Source organism: Brassica napus, chromosome C3 (genome assembly GCF_020379485.1).
Source record: "Brassica napus cultivar Da-Ae chromosome C3, Da-Ae, whole genome shotgun sequence".
NCBI classification, from domain to species: domain Eukaryota; kingdom Viridiplantae; phylum Streptophyta; class Magnoliopsida; order Brassicales; family Brassicaceae; genus Brassica; species Brassica napus.
The window spans coordinates 55,312,359-55,325,634 of NC_063446.1; the positions used below are offsets into that span (position 1 = coordinate 55,312,359).

At 34.7% G+C, this 13,276-nt stretch overlaps 2 protein-coding genes across 2 annotated transcripts; one reads left to right on the forward strand and one right to left on the reverse strand.

Annotated features, from left to right (window-relative positions):
* Positions 1-1,745: 1,745 nt before the first annotated feature.
* On the forward strand, positions 1,746-3,929 carry LOC106360145 (zinc finger protein CONSTANS-LIKE 16-like). Its single transcript, XM_048750819.1, has 2 exons — positions 1,746-3,107; positions 3,479-3,929. The coding sequence occupies exons 1-2, from the start codon at positions 2,082-2,084 to the stop codon at positions 3,734-3,736; spliced, it is 1,284 nt and encodes a 427-aa protein (XP_048606776.1). The 5' UTR covers positions 1,746-2,081; the 3' UTR covers positions 3,737-3,929.
* Positions 3,930-5,596: 1,667 nt separating this feature from the next.
* Positions 5,597-9,223, reverse strand: LOC106360146 (transcription factor bHLH75). The gene is made up of 6 exons (XM_013799739.3): positions 8,789-9,223; positions 8,528-8,697; positions 8,362-8,427; positions 7,835-7,903; positions 7,632-7,712; positions 5,597-7,537 (listed from the first exon to the last, which is right to left on the reverse strand). Exons 1-6 carry the CDS (start codon positions 8,979-8,981, stop codon positions 7,442-7,444), a joined length of 675 nt encoding a protein of 224 aa, XP_013655193.1. The 5' UTR covers positions 8,982-9,223; the 3' UTR covers positions 5,597-7,441.
* Positions 9,224-13,276: the final 4,053 nt, after the last annotated feature.

The following is a 13,276-nucleotide window of genomic DNA, read 5'->3' on the forward strand; positions in this document are numbered from 1 at the left end:
AGGGTTGCGTCCAAACCAAACCGTGTAATTTTAAGGTAAGTTTTTCAACACTCGTTAATCATGCTAATACACAATATAAGAAAAATTATATAGATGATACTATAGCCAAAAATCTACTTGTCTTATGAAAATCCACATCTAATTGCGAGCTATCTTATGAGATCCTTTTCTGACAGTATTTTTATCGCCATGCCGAAGATCTCTAATAAACATTTTTTCTAATATTCTGCATAATTCATATTTTTTTTGGAATCGAAACTCAAACTTTTTGGTGTAGAATCATTAATGAATCATTAATCAAACCACTAGATCAAGGAAACTTCTACATTTTAAGGTGAATTAGGATTTTGATTTGGACCAGCCTTAAAAATCTGCTTCACATATGATAATTCGATGTGAATGTCAATCTCCGACGGTGCTAATTATCTCCCTATGTAGTGAACTATAATATCACTAAATGTAATAAAAACTATCATGTCTTTGTAAAGCATAGAGTGACCATCCTAAAGATTGAGAACAAGATAGCTGTGCTTCGACTTAATAATAGTCAAGATGAAGATGTCCCGCTCTGGAAACAGAGGGAAGGGAAGTTTGATAGTAGATTCTCAACAAAAAAGACTTGGCTGCAGTTGAGACATAAACAATCTTGCTCATGGAGTAAAGGCATATGGTTCCCTAGCCAACACCGAATTTACTCCTTCCTCCTCTAGGTTGCTCTTCGGAATCGTCTGCAAACATGCGATCGAATGCATATTTGTAATAATGCAGTCAATCAGATTTGTATACTGTGCAATGAAGCTAATGAAACTCGTCACCATCTCTTCTTCAGTTGTCGGTATACTAAGCAGATATGGAGGGCTCTTGTAGGGGGAATTTCGCAAGTGTCCTTCACCTCAGATTGGAATGAGATCATCGGGATGATTTCAAACCCAACGCTCACCCCCACAAAGACCTTTCTCCTTCGATACACCTTTCAAGCAATAGTACATTCGATTTGGAGAGAGAACGCATCGCAGACACAGTGAACAGCCGAAACATACAGGCTGTCTCATCAATTTTGTGGACAAGACGGTCAAGCTTAGACTGTTATCAGTTAAAGGACTGGGACATCAATATCTGGAAGAAGGACTGGTCACTTGGTTTGGGTCTCGTCAAGACCATTCCTAAACATGAAGAATCACAAGCTCTCTCGTCTCCTATAGAATCAATTTTTTTTTTATTTTTTAACACAAAGCTGAAGCAATTGATTTACAAAGTTTTTGATTGAATAAAATTTTACATTTATTCAAAAAAAAAATCATGGTGAAATACTCAGGGTTTTTGAAAACAAATATTGAAATTATTATAAATTAAAACTAACGGAAGCCAGTGATTAGTAAACTAACAAAACAAAAATTTATCATTCTTTCATGGTATTATTGAATTTTCTGATCATGAATATTCTATTAATCTAAAAACATCAACTGCAGTAGTTTTTCAACAAAATAAGCTCGTCTAATAGTGCCCAAAGCTAGAGACTAATTTTGATTTGGTATTTTTAAATAGTTTGTCCTAACCAAACATGGGGTTTTTGGGTTTTATTATTTCTCTTTATTTTAAGGTATCCAAGGTTTTTTTTTTCTCTTCGTAACAAAATAAACTATTTGCAAACGTTCCAAACAAGTCTCTATTTTGCATATTATTCTTTTATATAAGAGTCCCCTAAAAGAAATTTGTTCATTTACCTTTTTTGTTTGTTTAAGAATACTGACAACTGGGTCAAAACCATTGCTACCCAAAAAGGAAAGAAATAATTAAAAAAAGACTTTTACAGAAAAAGAAAAATAACAAAAACCGCAAAAAAGTCTTCGATAAACAAAAATGAATGTAGAGAAAGAAATTAACGAGGAAGGAAGGAAACCGTGGAGATGGGACCACACAAGAAATCCATTGGGGATAACCAATTAAAACACTTTTACAAGATTAGCTTCAAAAGTCGACCAATCAAAATCGAGATAAGACTTCAAGGTGGGTCCCAATTGAAGACATAACCACTTAAAAAGCGCATAAAGAGATCCTCTGACACAAGAGAACACACTTTCATGCGGGACATAGACCTCTCAATCTCAAACAACCAATATTCTAGTACCTCTAAAGTCAAGGCCCTCGTGCTCTCTCTCCTTGTTGATTTTTTTTTTTTTCATTTGATTATTAATATGAAAAGTTTAGCGAATGGTGTTAGAGCTAAGACGGCGAGGACCTGTGACAACTGCTTGAAGAAGCGGGCGCATTGGTTCTGCGCCGCGGACGAGGCTTTTCTTTGCCAATCATGCGACACTTCGGTCCACTCAGCGAATCTTCTCGCTCGCCGGCACGAGAGAGTTCCTTTGAAAGATACCTCTCCTCAGCAAGAAGCTCCAACGTGGCATCACGGGTTCACTCGTAAACCTAGGACTCCACGTGGATCTGGCAAGAGGAACAATTCGTCGACTTTTCATGATATGGTGCCGGAGATTACTGCGGAGGGTCAGACGGACAGCTCTGAGGTTGAAGGGCCGCTGATCTGTCAAGTGCCGGTTCTTGATCCAATGGTGGTTGAGCCGAAGATCAAGTTTCCTACGATGAGAAGTGGTATCGATGGTCATGAGGACGAAGATAAGGATGAGAGTTGTCTAAATGAGATTTTCCCAACCAACATGGAGGTTGAGGACTTCGCTGCTGACGTTGAGACACTACTCGGTCACGGGTTAGACAAAGAGTCTTATACAATGGAGGAACTAGGATTATCTAATACAGAAATGTTAAAAAAAGACGAGATAGAGGACAAAGAAACAAAAGCCATGAACATGGACATAGAAATATGCGATGATGATCAGGGCAACCGGGATGGAACGATGCCGTTTGATCTGAACTATCCACAAAACGCATACGAAGAAGATGCAATAAAGAATGTTGAAAGTAATGGTGAATGTGTTCAGGCGAAGGAGGAGAAGAAAAAGAATGTTCTAATGTTGAGTTTAGACTACGACCAGGTGATATCAACTTGGGGAGGCCAAGGTCTACCGTGGACATCAGGAGGGCCACCAGATATAGACATAAACATCAGCGGTTCACCGGTTGTTTCCAAGGTAACTATAGAACAAGATTTTTTTTTTTTTTTTTTTTTTTTTTGTGAATGACTAGGAGGTTTTGAGTCCGAATTTCTGTACATCCCATAGGTCGAGACCCAAACCATTTTAAATTAATCCTTGTTAGAAGAGCAGGCCCCTCCTATAACCTATGACTCCTTAGATTTCTACTAAGTGATTCAAGAGTTATAGCCACTAGACTAACTCAATGTTGGTAGAAACTCTTTTTTTTTATCGAAAATGAGTCTTTCTTTAACAGCTCGATTAGTTTTTTTTTTTAGCTCGATTAGTTGTTGTTGTTTATGTATTACCTTAGGTCCAAGTTAGATGTGGTATCCAAACTATCTAACGTTGAAACTGTGTGTGTTTAGAGGGACAATGGAAGAAAAAGTCGTAAGAAGCGTCGCGGTGGTGGACGTTTACCCTCAAGTGTGGTTGGGGATGGAGGAAGAGAAGCTAGGGTTTCGAGGTACAGAGAAAAGAAGAAGACGAGATCGTTTACGAAGACGATAAGGTACGAGGTACGTAAATTGAATGCAGAGAATAAACCTCGCATGAAAGGAAGATTCGTTAAGAGAGCTTCGCTTGCTGCTTCTGCTGGAAATTCACCATTAGGTGTGAATAACTGAATATTCTTGTAATATCTCAATTTACCTTTTCCGGAAAAAAATTTAAAATTTTAGTGAACTTCATTCTCCTGCAACAGAACCCTTTTTGCACTTAGTTGTGCTTTATTACAAGAAAACCAGTAATGTGAGTTTCTTGTATAGCTGATTTATATATTATCTGGTAAAATGTGAATTAGCTTTTTGATTGTTAAAATTGCTATATAGTAGACATGTTTACCTCTCAAACAAAAACTGAACGAAGAAAACTTCTTAAACCAATAACTAAACTATTTTCTCAAAACATGTATGTCACCACCGTCAGTGGCGGATCTAGGAATAGTTTTCACATGGGGTAAAACTTTAAAACACTAGTAATATAGTTAGAAATTTAAATTTTCATCAGGGACATTAGTAAAAATTAAATACAAAATTAGCAAAAAAATAATAATCATGGGGGGCAGCTGCCCCACCCACTCCTCACCTAGCTCCGCCAGTGACCACCGTTCCATTTATATGGAACAAAAGGAATGAAAACTTTTTTTTTTAACACAACTTACATTAACTTTCATTGAAACTGTTAGGTGAGAGCCATAAAAGTCTCAACCATACATAAAACACCTTTAGCTAGAAAATCAGCAACAACGTTTTGGTTCCTAGGAATCCAAGAAAAGGAGACAGACAAAGATGGGGAGGAACTCAGGTTGGATATGTTCGACATGACACCGTGAAGCTCCGTTAGTGGCTCATGTCGGGTTATGGCCCTAATCAGTTGGGAGGAGTCAGACTCCATACGGATGGAGTCCAGTCCATTAGTTATGCAATGCTTCAGGGCTTCTCTTAGAGCGAGTCCTTCCGCCATCAAAGGGGAATGCAAACTAAACCCAAGAAAAAAACACTAAACCCGTTGCCAGTTTCAGTGCAATCAAGCCAAACCAAACATACATTTTGGTTTATGTAGCATTTTCTGTACTGTCCAAGTCCTTTATAATTGTAAACTAAGATCAAATTGGCAACTAACTACCACACGAGCGTATACTGGACCAAACAAAACTATCTATCAACACTTATAAAAAATATCCTCATATATCACTATCAATGGGCCATTGTTGATTTAAATCTTTCGTACATAACAAATGTTTCTTTTGGTGGCGCTTAACATTTTGGTAAGATGGATAATTTGAAACAAGCTTTGTTGGGAAGTGCTCTAATATGATTGTCTAAATCTACTAGGTAAAACAGTGTTGGTAATATACATTAAAGAAATTCCTTTTGTTTGTGTTGTTAAAAATGATGAAAGGTCCAATTCATAAAAAGACAGTATACAACTAAAAGATGAAAAGTCACATCCTCGGATGTTGTTGTGTAGCTGCGAGTTATGAAATGTCACATCCTTTTGCTTATATCACACATTCAACCTTCGATTTTCCGCTTCTCCTGTGACAGTTATGAAAAGTATTACTGAAGAATAAAGAACATTTTCCAAAAAAAATTCGTTCTTTCTTCAAAAATATTAAGGTAAAACTTAGAAAGGCTTCTTTATTTAAGTGTCTTACTAAGAAAAAATGTTTGTTTTAAGGAAGTAGTATAACAGTCATTAGACAAAAAAAAACAGATTCTAGTTTTTTTGTCTTTTCAGTTTGTTTGTGGATTTTCCCAAACAAAATCATTTAAAGATATGCTTGTGATCATGAATCTGTTTTGTACCCATAGAAAACATGAAGTTAATCAAGGGTTAAAGTATCCAATGAATCGCAATATGGACATTTTAAAGGAAATAATCAAAACTTGAAGTGACTGATATTGTATTTAGATGGTTGTGACAAGATGGCAAATAAAAATTGTTGTGACAGAAACAAAGTACCTGCCGAGAAAATAATCACAATTACTGTGATACATTAATTTGCTAACGGGCGTCTTTGCCGACGCACACTCCCCGGTAAAGAATTTTATCTTTTCTCTGTATTGAAATTAAATTTTTCATTTTGTCAATTATAGAAAATCCCGGTATGGTGGCATGCAAGGAGCTGTCTTAACTGGTAAGTTCGGTAAAAGATAATGAGGGAGGTTGGTGTATCTTAATGCGCTTAGCTCCAAAAATTAGGTTCGTAGATCTCTGAAATTCAGCAATATACATGGACAAGACATGGAGTTTGGGACTCATGCAGTACCTCTCTAGCATAGCCAACAATATAATAAACCACAATCGACTGACCATTCCACAAGAGCGCCTCATCGTCATCGATTGGTATATCTACAAATTTTGAGCTCCTGAAGCCATGAAAGCCACAGTGAAGCCATAACAGAATTGGGATGTACACTCATTTGGGATTATCTTGCTATAGATGATAAAGGGAAGATCGATTACCGATTATGTTTGTGGGTAAATCTGAAATGGATAGAGTGAAGTGGAGAAAGATGTGTATTGATGAGAAAAAGAGATGTCAGACATTTTGTATCCGTGTGTAGTGCCTTAGGACAAAGAGTGTGAAGAAGAGAGGTCATTGCTGTGCTCAAGATTGCATTGGCGTGCGTTAGTATTAGCCCCGAGAAAAGCCTATCAACAAAGCATATCCCAACAAAATTGTTGCAAGCCAAAAGTGTGAATTTGTCAGTATGTGCTGAACAATAAAACATCCTGTTGTGTCTTCCCATGTAATATCAAAATCATATGTTATTTCAAAATAGAGTTTCTTGTTCCCACCCCCACCCCCTTTTTTGGTCAACTAAAGCTTGATATAGCTAGATTACTCTCCAACAAGGGAGTAAGAATTGCTTACAAATTAAAACATTGTTAAAACGGCCAAAAGAACGGTTGCTACAACAGCCAAATCGGAATTAAAAGTACTATAGGTAGAGGCAATCATCACACAAAAGCAACACGAAATGCAGAGAAATCCTCAAATCTCGACATTTAGATTGATGATAAGGGTAAAGATGCCATGTGTTAGATTCGAGTTTTATTATGGATTTCCAACTTAAAACCAATTGGTGATTAGTGGATTGGTCCTAACCATTTATATATTACTTAATGTCCATTAGAATTTCCGATGTGGGATATATATCCCTAATACCCCTCCTCGAGATGATGGTTCTTATCGGCCAGAAATCTCGGAATTTTAGGACATTTATACTCGGTCGAGCGAGTTTAACACAACCTTTATACCCGGTTGAAAAGGTTAATCACGACTTATATACATGGGCAAATCTAGGAGTCTTCTTAACTGGGTGCATCATATCACTATTAATAAAAATTAAATATACATGAAAGGAGAATTGAACCTGTGATATTATGGGTGCACATGCTTAGTTTTACCATCTGAGCCATTGAAAATTTACTGTTTTACATGTAAAATGTTTAATATCAAAATAACTATTTGATCATAACCCTTTATATATTACTTAATGTCCTTTAGAATTCTGGATGTGGGATATATATCCCTAATAGAACTAGATAGCACACATGATGCTTCTATGCTGGAAACTGAAACCAACGATGCCATGAAGTCACGTGGATAATACGGGGGGCCTTTCAATAAGACCTTAAACAAACAGCCTTCCTCTGACAAAGAGGAGATAGTAACATAACTTTTACTCTATATTATTTCAAAGTTACATATATGCATGAGCTTCATAAGGTTATACATTTATGATAAACGTATACTGATATGATAAGTTCTTATTTATAGATTTAATTATAGAATAACTTTTATGATTATTTTCTTATGATCAAAAGGGCAATGTTGAACTGAAATTCGGAGGCTGTGTTCCTACACTTTCTCTTAAGATCTTTTCCATCTCTTCAGCACTATACATATTCCCTCCCTGTTACAACAATTACTATTAATATAAATACATGAAACTTTTTTTTTGGAAACACTTATGAAACTATATTTCTATAATTATTTGTGATAATTACCTGAAATGTATCCGTTGGCTCAATATCCAAAGAATTAAGGTCATAATACGCACTTGCCGCTGAGAGTTTCATGGACAAGAACTGCAGCCACAAGACCATAACAGAATTAAACCATTTAATTATTGAATAGTATTATCATTTATTATTATAAAAGCTGATTGGATTCTGAAGAGTGAAATGTATTAATTAAATACTGGTCTAACCTCGATTTGATTCTGCAGAGATCGAACATAATCTATGATGACTTCAAGCATCACTGCCATACCCATTGTCTGCATCATGTTTGAATTTCATTAAAGAAAATAAACCCATTTGGATTAAGTATCATCAGATATTATTAGGAGAATAGATTTTTTTTATACTTTGTATTTTTATTAAAACAATCTGTTCATTTACATTCGTGAGTCGTGACGGTACTACACCCTCTGTTATTTGAATTTTAGTGTTCCGTATTAAAAATGTGGACCGCAAAAATAATTATATATATCTATATTAAGTTATCTGGATCCTATTTGTGTCTCTTAATTCACAACTTCAACGATATGTGCATAAACATGTTTTAATCCCTAGAAGGATTATAATTTTACGAACTTATAACACATTTCCATTTAAGTATGTGGTAAATTTAAAACATATATAACAGCATAAATTGGTATTTTGTAGATTCTCAGCAAATATTTTTGTTTTTTTATAAACAAAGGTTAAGGGTTTGTGTGGGATTTTTAGTTACCTTGTAGCAGCCGGGAACAAGGTCTTGTAAGCACTTCAGCCTTTCATTTATCTTCTCTCTTCGTACCTTAATACATTCCAAAAAGAATCCAAAACATGCCAATTTTTTCATATAGTTTTTCCAATTTATAGTTTGCTTGCGTAAGTAAATATTTGTTGAGTTATACCCTTTCAGCCAAACTGTGGCTATCTGTAGCTTGACCCCTCTTAGCTCGAACATGAACAACATCTCTTGGCTTCTCAACATCATCTTCATTAATGGATTCTTCCTCTTCCGACCTCTTTCTTTTTCTCTTCGACCCACTCTCTTCTTTTTTGTCTTTTCTTCCCAAATCACCTGCCATTTGTAGCTTCATTAAGTTCAAGAACATTATATAAAATTGCAGAACTTCCACTAGAAAACAAAAAGAGGAAGAAAAAATCTTCACCGTGCAATAAATTTGGGGAGAAGTGAGAATTGTTGTGACGGGCATCAACTAAATCTCCATTGGAGAAAATCATGAAACTGGACGGAGTAGTAGAAACTGGTAAGTCCAGAGTCATTAGCTCTTGAGTTTGGTTAATATGTGGTAACGAAGGGTTAACACCAATGTTATAATTATATGGCTCATACCGTGCCATTAGAGACACTGCAAGCTAAAATATATGTGATTTATTTTGCGAGCTTTGTTTTTCTTTTTCCTTTCTCTAAGACAGTTGTAAATTCTGTAATTGAGTTGTGGTTGTTTATATAGATAGAGATTATTAGGATGGGATCAATATTTAATTTAATTACTTTTAATTTTTTCTAAGTGATTTGGTATTTGCTCCTTGTATTGTGTGACTTAGTGAGAATGAGAAAGAAACGTGTGAGGATCAAAAAGAACTCGTACCTAGGTTTCCATTTATCATTGTGCAGTAGATTTTGTGGGACCCATGTTCAATGTTAGATATATCTAACCTGTCGGGACCGTTTGAGTATCCCTTTTAATGTAACAAGTATGGTGCCAAATTGAAACAGAAGAAATTGCATTAATGATCGTCGAGTGATCACAGGAAGTTTTTGCATCATTAGGCTATCAGACAAAACGTAAATAGGACGACTTAGTATTAAACGGCTAACTCGTTCAGTTAGTGGAAATACATTAACTAAATCTTTTTGTAACACTTAAGACTATATAAGTTGCCAAAATAACGTCTACTTAAGTTTAACTGGTTACATGGTAAACATTTATACAAATTATATCAACTAAATATTTACAGTATTTGATTTCGTTTAGTTCTGAAATATTTTACAAGTAGCACATCTGTTAACCCAAAAACCCAATATCTTCCTTGAATAGCGGCATATATGCATGGTTCGAAGAGCTTATGTTTTTATCCTTTTTAATACACTAATATTTTGTTTTCCTTGTATTTGTAATACTTAAAGTGTATAACTTGTAAATATATGAGACAAAAAATTGAATAATTAAACTAGAAACCAAACACTTACAACGAAAGATCTTTTGATGTTTTTAAAAGAATTGTGTGTGGCTTCCAAAGTCCCAATCCACAACCGAATAATGTGGTTTACTTACGACATAGATAGATTCAGCCGGTTGCAAAATAAAAGTAACACGAAAAGAAAAGCTAAAATAATTTTTTTATTGGAAATCGAGTCCAAACTCCCACAAAGAGAATCATTTGATATCATATAATTGAATCTAGGTTTCGGTATTTGGAAGGCTAATTATGCGATTCTGCAAATACTCTTATCATTTTAAAATTTTTCATGTTTCGGAAATTCCACACATGTTAAGAAAATATTTTAAATTTTGATTATAAATATAATATTTTGTGACTATTTTTTTCTCATAATTTTTAATGAATTATAATATAATAATTATTTTTATTTTTTGAAACTTACAATTTACAATTTTTTTAAAAATATAATTTTTTTTGAAACAGAGGGAATAGATAATATGAACCTCATAGTTAAATTGTCAATCAATGCTTTAATAATAGAAATTAGAAAATTAAACTTTTATGGCGTGACATCAAAATATGATTGGGAAGAGGCAAAAAAATCCAAGCCCATCTCAATCGTTAAAGATTGGCTTCACCACTTTCCATTTTCTTACATCAATAATGAGACAACTATCCAATTAATACTAGTCCCAGTTGGGAATATCTCTCCTTTCATTTTATCAAAAAAAAAAAAAAAATATATATATATATATATATATATATATATATATATATATTGTTCACATTAATTATGATTAGTTTTGTCCACACTATACATTACGGTAATAGCCTTTTCAACGTGGCAACAAAAAGTAAATGATTTGTTAAGGAAAATATTTTTATTATGAATAAACATGAATTAGTTATATGAATCTACCCCAAAATTTAGTAGTGGTCATAAGTTTTTTGAATTATCTAATAATTTATTTTGCCTAACTAGTATTACCACGAGGAGATAATTTTTCATGTAGATTTATTAAATGGCTATTGACTTTCAAAAATTATTTACATTGGTACTTTTTTAAAAGCATGCTAAAAAAAAGACTTATGACGATGGATCATGATAGTGATTTACTTACTTTTTTTCCCTTTTTTTGGTGGATTTGGAGTGTCTTAAACCGAAGCTCAAACTAATGTTTAAGGTGTCGGTTCATCAGTGACATACAAATCCAATTTCTTAAGTAGTAGTCAAATACTCATGTCTCATAGCCACACATATGTGTAATCTGAAGATAAGTTATACCGGGTGATGGAACTCGTGGTACCAATCGGCCACGCCTGCGTGGTTGATTTTCTTACTTTCAGGACAGTTTTATTGGGTGATGGAAAATAGTGTTTGGTGATTTTCATTGTTGTTATTTCAAAACGATACTCTTTAGTAACCTCTTCTAAATTTAAATTAGATCTTACTGTTTAAACAAATTCTAAAATCCAACCGTCTTAAATAAGCACTTCATAGCTAGGTCTCAAATGAGTTTTGTCTTGTACTCATTTTTATATTCTTAACAGTTAGAAAACATGTCAGAAATATTAGAAATTCAAAGGCTTCTAATTCTCTGGAGGAACTCAAGCCTCAAACACAAAACAGCCTCATATGAACAAACAAAAAGTTTGCTGAACTAGAAGCTGAGAAGAGCCATGTTACAAAAATATTCCTACTATTGAAGCTGCTAAGCTCCGTCCATCTTTTTTGTAGGGCTACATTCACTCCAACTCCTCCTTTAACAATGTAGCTTAGGAAATGTTATTGGTTTTTGCATGCAAGCGTACATGTACCAGCATTTTGTTACTTTGTCTATTTTGGTATTCAGATGTATTTTCTTTCCCACATCGTTTTTATAATCAACCAATCTGTGACTGTTTGCTTAGTTCTTAGACTATTGAGAAGTGGTTTACACACAATTAAAGGAAGCTGAGTTTAGAGTATCCAAAAAATCAACAGTAGAATAGCCTATCGATTAAGGTGGTATGCACATCAAAAAAAAAATAGCCTTGTAAAATTTCAATCTTTAAAGTTTACTACTAATTCACATGTCCCGTCTCTAATAAATAAAAATATCTTTCAATTCAGTAACACCAATGGGTTTCCGGAAAAAGAAAACTGATGGGCACAAATTACCATTAATAACTTTCTAAATTTGGAAATCATAACTGTTCTCCATTCCTTGTTGTTCCTTTCTTTATTCCATGTGTTTCTCTACTTTTTCACTTATTGTTCTGCCCAACTAAACTTATCTTGAAGCAGAAGTTGTGTTATTCACCTTTTTATTATGTATTTGGTAAACGAATTATCCAAGGATTAGTTCCATTCACTTAGAAACAAGGTCAACAAAACCACATCTTAACTGGGTTGCACTAGGTGCGTATCAAAAACAAAGTTTTAATTTACTGCCTTGTAAAGTTTCAAACAACAAAGTGGTTAATATGGGGTGGAGGATTTTACTTCCCACCTTTCCCGTAGCTGTCTCTGAATGTGACCGTCCGGTTAAACACAAGCTTCCCAGGCTCAGAGTCCTTGTCCACCGCAAAATAACCTAACGCGTCACAAAAATTGTGGTTAAAAACTTGTATCGGTGGCGGTTTAAAGATAGAAATATGACTTGGAGAATCGCAAGCACTTTTTTAAGATCATGAAAAAGGAATATACCTAGCCTCTCGAACTGGAATCTGTCCCCGACCACAGCATCTTTAAGGATTGATCCACCATAGGCATCAGAAACAACCACTTTGGAGTTTGGGTTAATGTCAGTGAGCCACTTATCATTGAGCTTAGCCGGGTTCTGTTATATGATTAAATTGTAATTATTTAGGTCGGGGAAGAATCATTTGTAACTAGAAGAAAAGGCTAGAAAGTCATAAAAATACCTCGGAGTTGAAGAGTTTCTCAAATAACCGGACTTCGATCTTTATGGGCTCCTTTCCTGGAGAAGATTCAGCGACCCAGTGTAGAACACCCTGCAGAAAAAAGGACTGGTTAATAAGAGAGACACTCTAGTTGCGGAATTTTTTTATAATGATGGTTAAAGAAAATAACCTTTGGCTTTGTCTTTTTCTCATGGTCATACTCTGCATGAATCTCACGAATAGTTTCATTGTCATCAGCAAAGACAACGTTTGTGCACTTAATTGGGAAACCGTATCTGCAGAACGGAAGGAAGCACATTTAGTCACAATAATGAATCACATATTCAAAGCCAAAGAGTTAGCATGTTTATTGCAGGTCTGTTGAGGTTCTTAGCGTAATATAAGATACGGTCTCTTAGCTTTTAAGAGACGTCTCTATATCTCTTATTTAAGAGACGTCTCTTAGTTTTTTTAGTTAAAAGCTAAGAGTCTCTTAGTTTTTTTAGTTAAAAACTAAGAAACCGTATCTTATATTACGTTAAGAACCCCAACCTAAGAGACTTGCAATAAACAGGTCGTTTCAT

Coding starts and splice junctions, on each gene's coding strand:
- LOC106360146 (XM_013799739.3), bottom strand. CDS start 8,981: ATGGCACGGTATGAGCCATATAATTATAACATTGGTGTTAACCCTTCG. Junction 7,904..8,361: donor TTGTTCCCGGCTGCTACAAG/GTAACTAAAAAT, acceptor AACATGATGCAG/ACAATGGGTATGGCAGTGAT. Junction 7,538..7,631: donor AGCCAACGGATACATTTCAG/GTAATTATCACA, acceptor TTGTTGTAACAG/GGAGGGAATATGTATAGTGC.
- LOC106360145 (XM_048750819.1), top strand. CDS start 2,082: ATGCGGGACATAGACCTCTCAATCTCAAACAACCAATATTCTAGTACC. Junction 3,108..3,478: donor GTTCACCGGTTGTTTCCAAG/GTAACTATAGAA, acceptor GTGTGTGTTTAG/AGGGACAATGGAAGAAAAAG.